Raw genomic sequence first — 14,822 nt, 5'->3', positions numbered from 1 at the left:
GTGTGTTTAGGTATTGGGAGCAACAACTAAAAACTTCAAGGAAACAGACATGGGTAAAAAAACAAAAACAAAACAGTTTATTGAACAATAAACATACAAATTTTCACATTACAATGAACTGTCTAGGAATGACCGACTTTCCAAAAAGGCAGGCCACATCACAACTTAATATATACAATATATAAAATTTTGATCAATATATAAAATTTTGATGATACAGATAGAGGCAGTGGCTAAGAGTTGGACTCCATGTCTTTGACTCTTCATATGCCGACCACACAGATCAGGCAGTTACTGTGGAGAAACGATGGCGTCTTGCTGCACGTCACCCACCTGAGCACAGAAGAAAACTCCATGATGGTGAGTTTAAACAAGCCTTTGCAATAGATTCCCAGCATGGCTACAAGTGATGGGAATCAACATTTTGTCCAGCAACTGAAATGGTTTGTGTATATGTTTTCTACCAATAACATTAGTATTGCACAATTACATCCAATACAAAGAATATCTAGCTTTAAAAAAAACAAACAAAAAAAATTTGTACATGCTAGACACTTTGATTATGCCTTTTTAATTAGGGTTTGAGACCACATATCCATGACAAAGACATCAAAGAAGTCTATTATTTTTCAGTATCTTTCAGTTAAACCAACCTGTCTGTTTCTGTGTGGTACTCCAGTACATTTGGGAGTGGCTCCCCCAACTGCCCCCTGCCTGTCAGCACATAGATAACCTCTCCTATCGCTGCACATTTCACTGTTACACCTCTCCATGGCATCGGCGAGGCAGCACACCACTCATTAGTAGCAATGTTATAGTATTCCACTGAATCCAGTCCACCTAGGGAAAAAACAAGACACAAAAGCATTATGCTGGTGCACGCTTGCCATCATCACATTCTACAGCTGCTAGGTTATTGCAACACTACTTCAGCAGTGGATGTCAGTTTTATTACCCTGTGTCCCCTGGCCTCCAACAGCATAGATCCTGTTGTTGACAACCACCAAACCGTGGTTCCTTCTAGCTTCTCTCATCCTACACAACGCCCTCCATCTGAAAAGGCAAAATTAGAGTGTAACCGGTCAATGTTGCAGTGCAGAGAAACTGTGCTTAATTCATGGAAAACTGGGAAAGCAGTTCATCCAGTTTCCTGGAAACCTTTGAGGGATAAAACAACTGACGTAAAGAAGGCCAGTACAGATCCATTTGAACAGGGCACATTGTATCTGTGACTCACTGATGTGTTGTAGGATCATAGACCTCACAGTTGTTGAGGACCCTCCCAGAGACTATGCTGCCCACCATCCCTCCACAAACATAAATAAGTCCGTTGGCCTCCACTGAACCGTGACAGATGCGGGCTGTCAGCATGCTGGTTTGGACCTGCCATGACTCTCTCCGTGTGTCATAGCATTCAAAAAGGTCCAGGACTGAGCCACCTGTAGACACGTACATAATCCCACAATTTAATGCTTTTAAAAAGACAGGTGATCATTTTCCTCATCAAGAATCAAACTTCACTACATTTGTGTAAGAATGTGTATTTTTAAATTAAATTCCCTACTGTCTGTAGACCCCTTGCCATTTGCCTACAAGGCAAAAGAGGTAATGATGGATGTGGCATGAGGCTACCATACATCCTACAACATCTTGACTCCCTTGGGATGTACATGAAGGATTGTGGGATGGTATTTTATTCTAATTATTGAAGCACTCCCTGCACACATACATCTTTGCACTATTTTATAAAACCCTATTGAAACAGTGGCCTTCTGCATCAACTAGGTAATATACATCTGTTCACACGTAAATCTCTTGTCCAAGTGCCTTTTATTTTGTGTGTTTTTTTATACACAGTTTCTACCAAGCATTTGGATTAAAGAGGTATTCCTCTTACATACCACTGAGACATTAAATTCCACAAGTGTTCCAATAACGCTTAAACACAGCCTCATGCCATTGACCAAATCCCAGACATGTTCATACATAGTACAACACTCCTCTCTCTTGTGATATTAAGCATTGCGTCTAAATATACTGAGAGACACTCAAGAGTCAAATCTCTTGTATTTGTAAAATGCTTGGACATTTATAACTCAATATAATATAAAGAAAACACCTAATTGCACCTCGCCATGCTCACCTGATTTTGACCCCCCAGATGTGTAGATCTTGCCACCGGCAGCGCAGGCAGACAGGTTGTTCCGAGGTGTGGGCGGACCCACCTTGAAGCACCAGTTGTTTTTCAGAATGTTGTAGCATTTCATGGAAAACGTCCGTGAACCACCCAAAAAGTACACGGCATTGCCCCAGAAGACAGCTGTGGCAGTGTTGTGCTTTTTGAAGTTACCACCAATCTCTCTAAAGCTGTAGTCCTGCATGGAAAGCCACACTGACACTTTACCAAGAGGATTAGAATAGACACAACTATACACAACTATACCACAATGTGTTAGCAACATCTAATCCAACAACGGTGGAAAAACTCAACTGTAAAACTTTTCACAAAGTAGAAAATAAACTTTGTCATACTTGACTTAATTATTGTGATTGTTCCTGTGGCAAAAATGTACATCATGTGCAGCTTGGTACCTCGGGGTTGAAATAGCGCCAGAGCTCAGGCTGTGAGCCTCCAAATACAGCGATGCGATAATCACGCTTTTTGAGTCTGTGTCGGGTGTTAGCGCCCAGGTCCCTGTGGTCCTTTAGAGACAACAGGTGGTAGCGCATCCCACCTTGGACAAAAGCAGCGGACGTTTTTTTGCATATCCATTAATGAATTATATCATTATATACCTTAGCTAATTGTGTACAATGCAGATAATTTCACAGTTAATACACATTGCTGAAAAAAAATCTGCCATCTTCTTATTACACTACTTGCACATCAGACTTTTGCGTCCCTTCACATGAACAAGAAACATCATTTTAGAAGCTTATTGAACCCATTTCTGAACTAGAGTTTGTAATAATTTCTCTTTGCCTACTCACCGAGGACCATCTTGAGGCACTCTGGGTTGTCCTTGATGAGAGCCTCAGCCTGCACAATCTTGGAGAGGAAGATTCTGGAGAGCAGAGGAAAGCGAACACACCCCAACACCTCCACCATGTATTGTTGTCTGTTGTACACATCGTACTTCACCCAGCGGATAGCAGCATCATAAATCTGAACACAAATGCAGCAACAAAACATGTAGGAATAAACAAGTTATATTATCGCATGTCTTGATGTGATGAACACCATTAATATGGTGATCCAGGTTCTACAAAGAAGTACTTGGCAATTACTAACTGGCACACCTACTTCACAAAAAAATTGTTCAGGAGTTATTTTGTGACTTCCCCGAATGTGTCTCTAAAATACAGTAGGTTTCTATTCTCAACATGTACTTAACAGCAGCACAACAGATATGAAGGATTAAGTCAAAGGATGTGTACATGTGTACCTGGGCCTCAGCACGGACAGCAAGTTTGTCCTGGTGCAGTATTCGTATGAGCTGTGTAACATCCAGCTGCAGGAATTCATCCAGTTTATAGACTTCAGTGAAGTGGAGCTGGACAAAGTCCTCTGCTGCTGCCTTCAGCTCTGGACAGTCCATGCAGTCTGCAAAGGCTGAAATACCTGTTGGAGGACAACAGAAATCAGTACAAACAACAAATTACATAATTTGGCAGGTCTGTGTTTGTATTTCTGTTGTTACCGAGGCAGTTTGTAGCATGAATTTGTCCTTTGAGAAACTCAACACACATCTTCTTTACAGGCGCAATCTGGTACTGGTTGGCTGCATCCAGCAATGACTCAACATTACTGCTGTTCACTGAGATTCTAGCACACAGAATGTACAGTACATGTCCCTCAATGAAGACCTGCTTAGCAGAATCAGGTTAGCCTTTTATGTAAATTGACAAAAATGCATTTTAATGACCACACTTAAGTCACATTTGAGCCAAGATTCTTACTGTGCCGTGTAAATGTAGTCAATCAACAACTCAACAGTATCAGGATCAGCACTCCTGAGCTCCACCTCACTAGACTCCAACTCCATCATTCTGGCTAGAAGTGGGGAAAAAATACAGAAGTAGACAGAAAATAAAAACAACAATAGCTGCAAGGAACATTTTCATTGTGTGGCAGATTACGGTAAGGAAAACTGCAAAATGACTAATGTACATAATTTTAGTTGGAGGTTGTTAATCTTGGTACAACACTACTTTGGCATTGGAAGCTAATATATTTTGAGGAAAGTGTAGTCTCTTTCATCAGTTAATGATCACAGTATATAAATAAACAATAGGGATTCCTAAACACTGCATTGTTGCACCGTTAAACTGATTTCCTTTCGTTTATACCACTTTTGACACTAAAAACTGCACAGATTTTTTTACCCTCTTAGGCTTTAATGTGCTCATTTCAAATTATTTAAGCAACTGATTTTCTATCTCCGCCAATACAAAGTTCTATTAGAAATCCAATTATGCCTTTAGCAAGAGCAACAATTTTCTCACATTGGTGGCCCACAAGGTCTCAATAGACAGCATGTTTGTGCATTTATACTGTATATGTTTCTCACTTACTGGTGAACATGACCCTGAAGAAGTGGCTGGCAGCAGCTAGCACTGCTCTGTGGGCATGAAAGCGTTTCCCCTGAACCACCAGGGTAACATCACAGAGCTCACCCTGAAAAAAAACAAATATCAGGGAATTTCTTAGTTCAAACGAAGCTTTAAGGGGTGACTATACCAACAGTAAGCATGATCGGCCGACATACAGTCCATTTTGTGACAAATCTAGATATTTTCTTCTGACAATTTGATAAGAATATCTATTCTGTTTCAGTAAAGGGAACTGCAATTAACAAAAGTGGTTTAACTAAAATAAACACATTTTTACGCATTTTTTGGTACCGGATAAAACCTATTTGTTCATACACACTAATAAAGTATCTGGACAGATGCATGCACACAAAGATTAAATGTCAAATGCAAATATTTGTTTTAGACTGTTCTTTTATTTAGTTTTTTTGCACACACCTCTTGTCTCAGGTTGTTCATGACACCCATGATTCCAGTCAGCTGCCTGTACCCTTTGGTGGCACTCTTATTGTCCATTTTCTTGGTGCTTGACATCTTCTCTGAAGAGGCTGTCCCTGTCATGTTGGAGAGATTAAAATTAATTGTCAACTTAAAAAAAAAAACCACAACACTTTCAGCACACTACAAGTACATATTTATCGAGATTGAGCCTGCTGCCATTCAGATATCCTTGTGTGCCACACTGTGCATGAATGGCATTGATGCTGATAACCCAGATATGAAGGGACTGATGGACATGGAATAAGCAACCTCTTGCTCTATGAAAACTTGGGATAATTTCGAAATACAATTAGTGTTCTTGTCCCCTCCACTAAGACAGAGTGCTGCCGTTATGTTGGTTATAAATCATTCTTTCACGTATTATACATTACACCTTGTAAACCATCTCCACTTTGGAACTGAGGGCACACATCTCGAATGAGCCTGAAAGTTACTAATCTTGAGAAACTCGTCAACAGTTTTTCCGATAATTCACAAGCTACGTTGTCAAAGGTTAAGAGGTGCTCCTGTTAAATATTCACCCAAACATTAATTTAAAAAAAAAAAAAAATCTAAAAAAGATTTTACTGACCCATGGGTCCCATCAGTCATGAGCTTCAAAGATTTGTAGATTTCAAACTCACGACAATTCTATTTGTGTAGAAGTACCAATATAGATGCGTTTCACTGAGTTTTTTTTTTTTTGTCAGATTCTTTGATTCTTTTATTTTGCTGTTTAGGCAGTTGTTGCTAATGCCAGAAAAGAAATCTTTCCCTCCAGGATTTTCTGCCTTTGAATCAGGCTTTGTACCTTTTGAAGGGACAACCAAGCATCTGCATTTGTGGTACAGCCAATAGGAACAGCGCACTCTCTGAAAAGGTCTGATTAGATAAAAATTGCGAAAACGAAGGGGTTGTGTCAGCAGTAGGCTCATACTGGGCCTTAGTGAGAGATTTAAATACACAAGGCAAGAACCAGCTGCAAAAGGCACAGTGCGGACACAGGTGGCAAACCGCTTTTTGAAACTAAAGGATGCCAAACCAATGGCAGGCCATCAGTCCCTCCCATGAAAACAGCTGTGGCATGAATCTGATTACTGACTGGGCCCAACTGAGACTGCAGGAAGTGAAAGACAAGCAACACAGATCAAGCTACATCCATGCCCAAATACATGTCAGAAAAGATTCTCACTGAGGGAGCAATTAGCTCAAAGCCAAGAAGCGTTAGCATTGCTAAATGTCACCTGGACATCCTGAAACTGCTGACAAATGGGACTCTGCGGAGGCCAGAAACTAACACAAGGCAGCCAAATCTGTCTATCTGCAACAGAGGGTCTGCTTGAAATTGGAGTTACCACAGGTGTGCCCTGTATCCACTGATTTGGAAATCATGCCATCTCTGACCGATGTGGAACAGAACTCTAATAGTTTTCTGACCTTCCAGAAAACTTGAGGGACCAAAGGGAGAGTGATTAAAGTATATAATAAGCCCGTTGGCCATTTCTGTGACAGAGCCTCTAGGCCCGAAATGCCCTCTTGACCTATGAGAAAGTACCATTCATGCAAAGAGATATGCCCAGGCTGGCCTGCAGAGTGGAACTTCAAAGTGAAATATGACTTGTTACAGCCTCATTAAAATAATTTCAGGTGATAACACAGATAAAGTTTTTTTAAGCCACATACTTGACCCATTTTCTCCAAAAACACGTAACACGGTTCAGTTAAACGTAGCTACTCTCACTGGGTAATTGATTAATTAGTCTGGCTAGGTGGCTAGGCTAACTATTGGTAGGTTAGCTCTGGCTAACTCGAAGTTAAGAGTCTGCTGCATCGATAAATACAATTTCTTTACACCAACTTGTTTCATAAGTATGTAGCTAAGCAATACAAAGACGAGAATAGTTTATTTTAAGCGCACTTACTTGCCCTACGTTGTAAAAAAAAAAAAAAAAAGAAAGAAACAAGAGTAGCATTTATGAAAGTCCTTGTCAGTAAATCACATTTAGTGATTTAATTGGCGTCGTATTTATGTATTAAATATTCAGTAATTTCACCATGTGCTGCTAGGCGTGTGATAAATTAAGTAGTGGACAAACAAGAGTGAATGAGTTTCCTACCTGTATCTGATGTGAGGTGACATAAAAGAAACAAGTCGCGCTTGCAGGTGACCCCGCTTTTATAGCGCTGCTTCCGGGGTCATCGCCGTGAGTTTCCAGCAGTGTGAGGCTTAAATGATAAGTCAGCAGCTTGATGAAGCTCGAAATTGAACAAGCAGTCTGCCTTGGGCTATTTAGTTTTGGCATGAGCAGCAAAATAATCAAAAGCTACAGAAAATGACAGCATATTTGCACATCAGTAGCCTGATCCTCAAAGCCACAGTCAATGTAATAATTTACTGCACACTAGAATAGGAAAAGTTAACAAAATGTGAAATTCCTGAAATACTGCAGAAATGATATCACTAGTATTACTGATTGGACACAGTGAGATTTCTTAGGTGCAAACACAGAAGGAACCATGGAACATGAGGCTGGTATCAAAATATAGGTTAAAAAAAATGACACCTTTCATTCACCATAGTTTATTTTGACCAACCACCTTTTCCACATGGAAAGTGGACTCAAAGTGCCCTCATTCAAGTTTTTCATTCATTCCTATGAATTATCAGAAAACAGGAACACATTGTACTATGAACTGTATGAACCGGAGGGCCAGGTGCGACGTGGTGCAGCAGAGCGTGGAGCAGTAGAGTTGAAGAAGAATGAGTTCCAGGGGGAGATCCAGAGACAGAAGGAGCAGATCAGCCACATAGAAAATGTCTACAAGAGACAACTGGAGGGGGCCCAGAGCACTTGCATCCAAGAAAAGGCCACACTGCAACAAAACATTTCCTCCAGCACCAAGACCATACAGGAACTCAAAGGTCAGCTGAATCAGCTCAACGATGACTTGGGGAAGCTTCAGAAGGAGTTGCAGAGTTGCCAAGGCAACATCAACACTCTTAACAACAAACTCACTTATGACATGACCCATTGTCACTCTCAGGTCCTGTCCCAGAAGGAGCTGTGTGATGAAAGAATGGCTGCTGCTAAACTCGAATTTGAGAAGAAAATGGAGAAGCTCGTCCCTCCTCCAGGTGTTTCCTCACAGCAGGAAAACGCAGTGGATGGAGCAGTAAAAGACAGCAAACCAGTTCAAATTGTGCCTAGTGGAGTTCAACCAGCCACTGCTGTAAGCCACACACCAGGCCTCTCTGAGCCCAAAGAAAGTGAACCATCTGAACTATTGACCAATGATATCATCGTGGAGAAAGTGGAACTACCTCTGGCAAAGGATCTCTCAAAAGCAGAGACTGTTCCCCCGGCTGCTGCAGCCAAGCAGGACATTTTGCCACAAGAGGGAGCTGTCAAAGCAGATGAGAGTGAGGGAGAAACCAATAAACTTCTAAATAATAATCTGACTGATGATAAAGACGTGGAAGTGATGGATGCTCATGAAGAGGGTGCTCAGACAGAAGAAACAGACTCTGGGATGGAAGGCATGCTGATTGGTCAAGGGAAGGCAGATGAGACTCTGAATGGTCAGAACGTTCAGGAACCAGAGGAGTACGACGGCGAAGAACAAGTAGTGGGTGGAGTCGATATGGAGAAGCAACAACAGAATAAACAGAGTGAGAATATAGACAAGGACATGGAGGAGGAGCTGGCTGACTACAATGGGGATGATGAGAATGAAGGGGAGTTTGAAGCAGACAAACAAGCAGAACTCGCTCAAATCTAAGGGCTGCACTGAGAGGAAGCTCCTTCATACCATGGGTATGAATTCATATGGGGCGGCATGGCTCAGTGGGTAGAGAGGCCGTCTTGTAACTGGAAGGTTGCGGGTTCGATCCTCGGCCTGTCGAGCTCATGTTGAGGTGTCCCTGAGCAAGACACCTAACCCCTAATTGCTCCTGGTGGGTTGTGGTTAGCGCCTTGCACCACAACCCACCAGCTCCCACCATGAATGGGTGAATGTGATGTATCATGTAAAGTGCTTTGGATAAAAGTGCTATATAAATACAACCATTTATACCACATTGGAAAACAAGACCTATTTTACAGAACAACAACATACAGGTTAATGCAATCTGAAAACAACACTGAGCACAAATCAAATGTTAAATGGAATTGCTTTTTTATATGAAAGACTTGCTGGTTGCTTACTGGAATGTTGTTAATTTGTCAGTTTAATTGGAATTGATATTTTCTTATCACCTACTATTTAGTATTAGTAGAAAATTGCAAGCACAGCTTAAGATGCTCCAGAATTGACACCGGTTGGATTGAAAAGTTGAACACCTCATCATGTCTGGGAAATCAATCAGTTTTAAAGATGTGTCGACATGCGTTTTGCTCACTACGTCATGGCTGTGTGTTGAATTACGTGCAGACCCTTATAGGGTTACGAGGTGTGAAATACTACAACTAGCTTAAAGGATCTGAGTGATTCCAATGGCAGACTTGCTTCATCAAAGCTCTGCAGCACAAGCCTCCTCTCCCTCAGAGGTGTGACAGCATCTTAAGTAAAGCCTTAAGTTCTCCTCGACAAAGTCTCTCATAGGAATGTTTTCTGCTTAGAGTCAGTCTGTTCATTTCAGAATTTTCATGACCACAGAAATGCTGTAATTTTTTGTGATATCGCTGAGTCCAGTTGTGTTATTTTGATGCTAAACCCAGTTATATGAAAAGATGATAACAAGACACTTGCTTTGAATTCCATGTTGCCATAAATGCTGTAAAAAGTAAAGCTGGCTTAATAGACATGCCACATAACCGGGGACAAATTCACCCTCTGAGGTTATATGCTGTCAGATTTTAAACATATATTGTTGCTGTAACTGGGCATTTCTGATTCATGTCCAGCCATTTTTGAAGAGCCACTGATGAATTGCTTTGGCATTTTAGTGGCAGTAATTCTTATATTCGGAGCTGTATGTCAGACCACAAAGAGCCACAAGGTTGTTTGCGTTCGGCATTCTACATTTAGGATCAGTAAGGCAGGAAAATAGTTTTAAATTATTTCAGAAGGAACAGAAACTCTTCGTAGATCAGCAGACTTAGTATTCGTAGTATTTTGACGCATGCCTTATCAGTTCTGCACACTCCATTTTCCCCTGACGGTCGGGTGTTTCTCACAGTGGAGATAAGATGTTGAGCCATGGTACATATTTACAGTTGTTCGACCTGCTCAGTTTGTGATCTCATTTTGTGGATACCGTTTCTGGTCTGCTGAACAAAAAGGACTATTTTGATTAGAATGTAGGAGTGGGTTTCTGAGAATTGCCGTGACCTTATGAAGGACATTTCCTTGAAGCAGGAACAACGTGTTGTGCTTTACGGCTACTGCAAGGCAGTCAGTGTGAACTATTCAGTAGCTGTGCTAAAATGTGTTTGAGTCATCAAATTAAATCTGCACTAAACTGGAAATTATTGGGGAGAGTGCAAAATTTAGCTAAACTTAGACAGAAATAAGTCAAAGTGAGTAAAAGTTTGAGGCGGGGGTTTTGTTACCTTGTGCTTTTATACAGAACAGAAGATTGATTTTATAGTTCAGGAACTTTGCTCTATGTAGAAGTGGTGAATTTGACTGCACCCCCACACACTTTCACTGCGCTCTCGTTGACATTGCTGTAATTTTAATAATGCGTTGATTATCATCATAGTCCGTTCCAGAAGTCCTGCATCATATGTTAGGAAGTTAGCATCCTCGACTCCTGTTATTTGCCTATCTGAAATGAGTGGTAGGTGTTACAATACAACACCTGTGTTCTGCTCTATCGGAGGTCTCTAATCTAGACAGGCATGTAGAAGGGAACTAAAATTAGATTATTAAAAACTCTACTCTACATTTCATTCTTTCAAGCTAAGGGTGAAGTTCTTCAGTGTCAAATCTTGTGATTTCATGTGCAATTTTTCTTTTAATCTTAGAGTTTTTATTTAGGTGCAGTTGCAAAGACAACTTGGCTTCTAGTTAGAAAAAGTATAGCCTCTGTTAAAGACAGAATATCAGTGGGACATTCTGCATCCAGCTTATTCTTACTCAACTATTTAAGCTAAATGTCATTTATACATTGAGTTTCCACTTTACAGTCCACCTATTTACTTTTGTGTTTTCTGTAAAATCAGAGTGTTGTCTCATTTTTATTTATTTTTTTTTCAATTGCTGAGAACTTGACTGGGATTAAAACACATTCTATGTTTTTACAAAATGCTTGACCACATGTGGAGAGTCTTTCTAGCCCAAAGTTCATCAATCAAAGTTATTTTTGCTCCTTTGAGGAATACAAACAAAAACAACTGTCAAACCTTTATTGGTCAAACTGTTACAGAAAGAGTTCGACTTAATTTTTCATCCCAACAACTAAAAAGTGATTATTTCTAAAATAATAATAATAATAACAATATAGGGGTGTATTTTCCGCATTCAGAGTAGTAACACTTTTACAGTCTGTATACCTTGGGTGCTTATTTTAGATTTAACTCTTATAATTCTACATGGAATGGGAAAGCAGGGTTTAGTACACATCTCTGTAGTAGTTCACCTGTACGTGCGCCTGTCTGTGGCATTCATACCTGCACTGTAGTTCATTAAACGCAACCAGGAAGTTTTTTTTAGTCAATGCGCATGACGCTGACGTAATACGGAACGCGGACTACAAACGCATTGTGAGGAGTAATTGACCTGAAAACAAGCCGAGAAGCACAGGACTGCTGAAAAATGCTCCGTTTTCTCTGCTGTTGCTGCTTCTCAGGCGAAAACTCCAGCAACGAGGTATGTGTTTCCCCTGCTCTCAGTTTTGTAGAAGTCTTCATGACTAAGTGGCTTCCTTCGAGTTTAGACAAGAAACTTAATTGCTGCCTCGCATCAGTGAGATTACTGGATTAGACATTACTGCCCGAAAATTTAATCACTGTAAATTAGGATGTGATTATTCTGCCGGGACAGAGGTACAATAAAGTCTTAAAATGAGCTCCCCAATTGTGCTTTTCTTCGGGATTTGAGACATGAACACTGGATTGATGTGCCTAGGAAGTAATTATAAGGGTCCAGGGGACCACAGGTGCTTCTATCTAGTCTCCTGTTGTGCCAGTGAAAACAAAAGAAATGTAAAGAGAACTACTCTTTTATTTCAGAGGCAACCTCTCCTGCAGCCCAGACCATCCGGAGTAGATGGAGCTGCATCAGCCAGACTGGGCCGTCCTGCAGTCAGTGGTAGGTCATCTCTGTCTTTGAAATATTTACTGTATGCTTTTCTGTGTTCATGTCTGTGCCTCATATGGTAATCCTAAGAACTTAAGTTAAAGGCCACCTTTTGGTTCTTGAAGACGTTTCACCTCTCATTCAAGAGGCCCGTCTCAATATCTATTTTTGTGTCAAGCACAAGTGTCACAATCTCGTTTTAGTTCTAAACCTTCCTTACTATAACCAGCTTTGATCATCAATATCATAGTTTCAATAGCAAAACTGCATTGGCTTAACATCCATGACAGACATTAATAGAAGCAAGCATTGGTACCCTGGATGAATTTTCTGATCATTTACTGGAGTGTGTCTTCAGGAACCTAAAAGAGAAATCCAGTTGTTTCCACTGAGGATCTACACTCTTACTCTTTTTTCCGTTTCTGTCCAGATGCACAGACTGTGAAACGGACTGGAAGGCTGGTGATGAGGCGAGTATGTCTGCCAGAGATGGATCAGAGGTTTTTGGACGTGGCTGAGACCTTCAACGAGCAGCAAGAGTGCTACGAGGCCATGGTCCGACACATCAGGAACCTGCAGCAGAGTTGCGACTGCACACATTCTGGTTCTCTGGCTTTTGCTGAATGTGTGGGCACGATCAGAAAGGAGTACAGTGAGTAACACATACTACCCTTCAGTTTGAGTACTGTATTGTGAAAACAGATGTCTCATGATGTGTTTCTGTTCCTTCGTTTATCGTCATCTTTCTCTATTTCCAGAGGCCACACACCGGGTCTCTCTTAAGATTAAGGGCTATGGCTTCTCCCTCAGTGTGGTTCCTGTGGGGTCAGAGGGCGAAAGCGAGGAGGAATCGCTGCCTCCACGTCTGAAGTCGGCTCAAAATGAGCTGAAGAGCACTTCTGAGAACGCCAAGGCTGCCATCTCAAAGTGCACCACACTTCAAGAGCTTATTGGCTGGCTGCTTCGGAGTCATGACCAAATAGCAGAGCAAGTGAAAGGGGCAGCAGAAACTTACCCAGAGCAAGGACGGCTGAAGGAGAATCTGGAGGAGAACATGAGGGAAGTGAAGAGGGCGAAGGAGCTGTCGCAGGAATATAGACAACAGGCCCAGGACGTGCTCTCTGAGGCTGCACACATCGCAGGGGCTCAGCTGTAGTTTACACACCTTTAATTGATCAGACCGAATGTGTACAGACTCAAATACTGAAGCAGATTATACACACTTTTTGACAATTGAGGGTAGAGAAGAGACTGCTTCACAGCCCAGCTATATGTTGCAACTGAGATGGAACAGAAGCTGGTTGTCTTGCTCTCTTCCTTGACAAACTTGCCAGGTACAGCCCACTAGAAGCTGGTTTTATAGAACATAGATAGGGTTGACAAATATCACTATGTATAATCTGCAACAACATCAGAATTAGGTACAAATGTGCAGTCTTTAAAAAATCACTAGCAGTCATATCTCTTTTTTAAATACTTTTTTAAAATTAAAAATGATAATAAATATAGCAGCGACTCACTCTCACATTTTAAATACTGTTCATTTGTATATGTAAGGAATTAACGTTTCCTGAATAGGTGTAGTTTAACCAGCTAACATAAGGGGGCATTGCAGGCTCACGGTCTAACAGCTGCTCTTCAATTCCTCAGATTTAACTCTGCCTCACAAATGTCTCTCAGAAAGTGCACTACATTGACAATGAATCCAAATAATAAATGTGTTGCTATTACTAATGCATTATTGTTGTGATACTAGTGTTGTACCAGGTTAGACACATTTATTTTTGCAGGAATTTTCTACAAATGTGCTTGTTGTTTGAATGACCTAATGAAAGAGTATACAGGCTGTGAAATAAAATGTATATTATGTTTTTCATGCAACACCATAGAGGACAGGGCAGGGCACAGATAGCTACAGCAGCAGTGGAAATTGAATTTCAGGTTAATTGTGATTGTGTACATTGTGCTTTTTTGTTGTTATTTTTTAATAACATTCAGAGGGAGCAGATTTGTGCCTGATTGCCTGCAGAAGCCCCATTGAATTTATTAACTGATTAAAAATGGCAACTCTCTTGCTGCTGTTAATGTGAAAGCAAACAAACACATCCCATCTTGATAATTACGTTCGGAAAATCCATTGTCCCAGAGGTCACCATCAAGTGGCTGTGCGCTGCTTACCAGAGGGAGGCAGTTTTAGAGAGGTGCTTTCGCCTTCAGCTTAACAGATTAATTTGGCATGAAGTGTGCAAGTGCAATAGTTAAATGGAACCACATAGTTTGTCATTAAATGAAAAAAGTACGGGGCCCTAGACAAAAAAAATAATAATGCAATTTAATTAACCAAATAATGTATGTGTTTATTACAGAAAGCCTGTATTAAGTTAGTCTTTCTGCAACAAAATCATTAAAATGTGTAACTAACTTTTTAAATCAAATGCTGTGCAATTACTGTGCATATAGAGTATTATAGTCAAACGATTTCAAGGAAATTTATTTATGATTTAGCA

General features: G+C 40.7%; 2 protein-coding genes across 2 annotated transcripts; one reads left to right on the top strand and one right to left on the bottom strand.

Annotated features, from left to right (window-relative positions):
• Positions 1 to 54: 54 nt before the first annotated feature.
• LOC110957019 (kelch-like protein 7) lies at positions 55 to 5,415 on the bottom strand. Its single transcript, XM_022202834.2, has 12 exons — positions 5,032 to 5,415; positions 4,576 to 4,678; positions 3,961 to 4,054; positions 3,702 to 3,826; positions 3,447 to 3,622; positions 2,992 to 3,166; positions 2,593 to 2,735; positions 2,144 to 2,375; positions 1,238 to 1,439; positions 956 to 1,053; positions 654 to 840; positions 55 to 333 (listed from the first exon to the last, which is right to left on the bottom strand). The coding sequence occupies exons 1-12, from the start codon at positions 5,152 to 5,154 to the stop codon at positions 264 to 266; spliced, it is 1,728 nt and encodes a 575-aa protein (XP_022058526.2). The 5' UTR covers positions 5,155 to 5,415; the 3' UTR covers positions 55 to 263.
• Positions 5,416 to 7,680: 2,265 nt separating this feature from the next.
• LOC110957002 (Golgi membrane protein 1-like) lies at positions 7,681 to 14,750 on the top strand. Its single transcript, XM_022202816.2, has 4 exons — positions 7,681 to 11,886; positions 12,249 to 12,327; positions 12,746 to 12,967; positions 13,074 to 14,750. The coding sequence occupies exon 1, from the start codon at positions 7,681 to 7,683 to the stop codon at positions 8,851 to 8,853; it is 1,173 nt and encodes a 390-aa protein (XP_022058508.2). The 3' UTR covers positions 8,854 to 11,886; positions 12,249 to 12,327; positions 12,746 to 12,967; positions 13,074 to 14,750.
• The last annotated feature ends 72 nt before the right edge of the window (positions 14,751 to 14,822 follow it).

Source organism: Acanthochromis polyacanthus, chromosome 11 (assembly GCF_021347895.1).
Source record: "Acanthochromis polyacanthus isolate Apoly-LR-REF ecotype Palm Island chromosome 11, KAUST_Apoly_ChrSc, whole genome shotgun sequence".
Taxonomy (NCBI): domain Eukaryota; kingdom Metazoa; phylum Chordata; class Actinopteri; family Pomacentridae; genus Acanthochromis; species Acanthochromis polyacanthus.
This window is presented reverse-complemented; position numbering and strand designations above follow the sequence as displayed.

Excerpts from the sequence above, each read along its gene's own strand:
- LOC110957019 (XM_022202834.2), bottom strand. The coding sequence starts at position 5,154 with ATGACAGGGACAGCCTCTTCAGAGAAGATGTCAAGCACCAAGAAAATG. Across the intron at positions 841-955 it reads TGGAGGCCAGGGGACACAGG|GTGGACTGGATTCAGTGGAA; the intron begins GTAATAAAACTG and ends TTTTTTCCCTAG. Across the intron at positions 334-653 it reads TACCACACAGAAACAGACAG|GTGGGTGACGTGCAGCAAGA; the intron begins GTTGGTTTAACT and ends TTCTGTGCTCAG.
- LOC110957002 (XM_022202816.2), top strand. The coding sequence starts at position 7,681 with ATGGAAAGTGGACTCAAAGTGCCCTCATTCAAGTTTTTCATTCATTCC.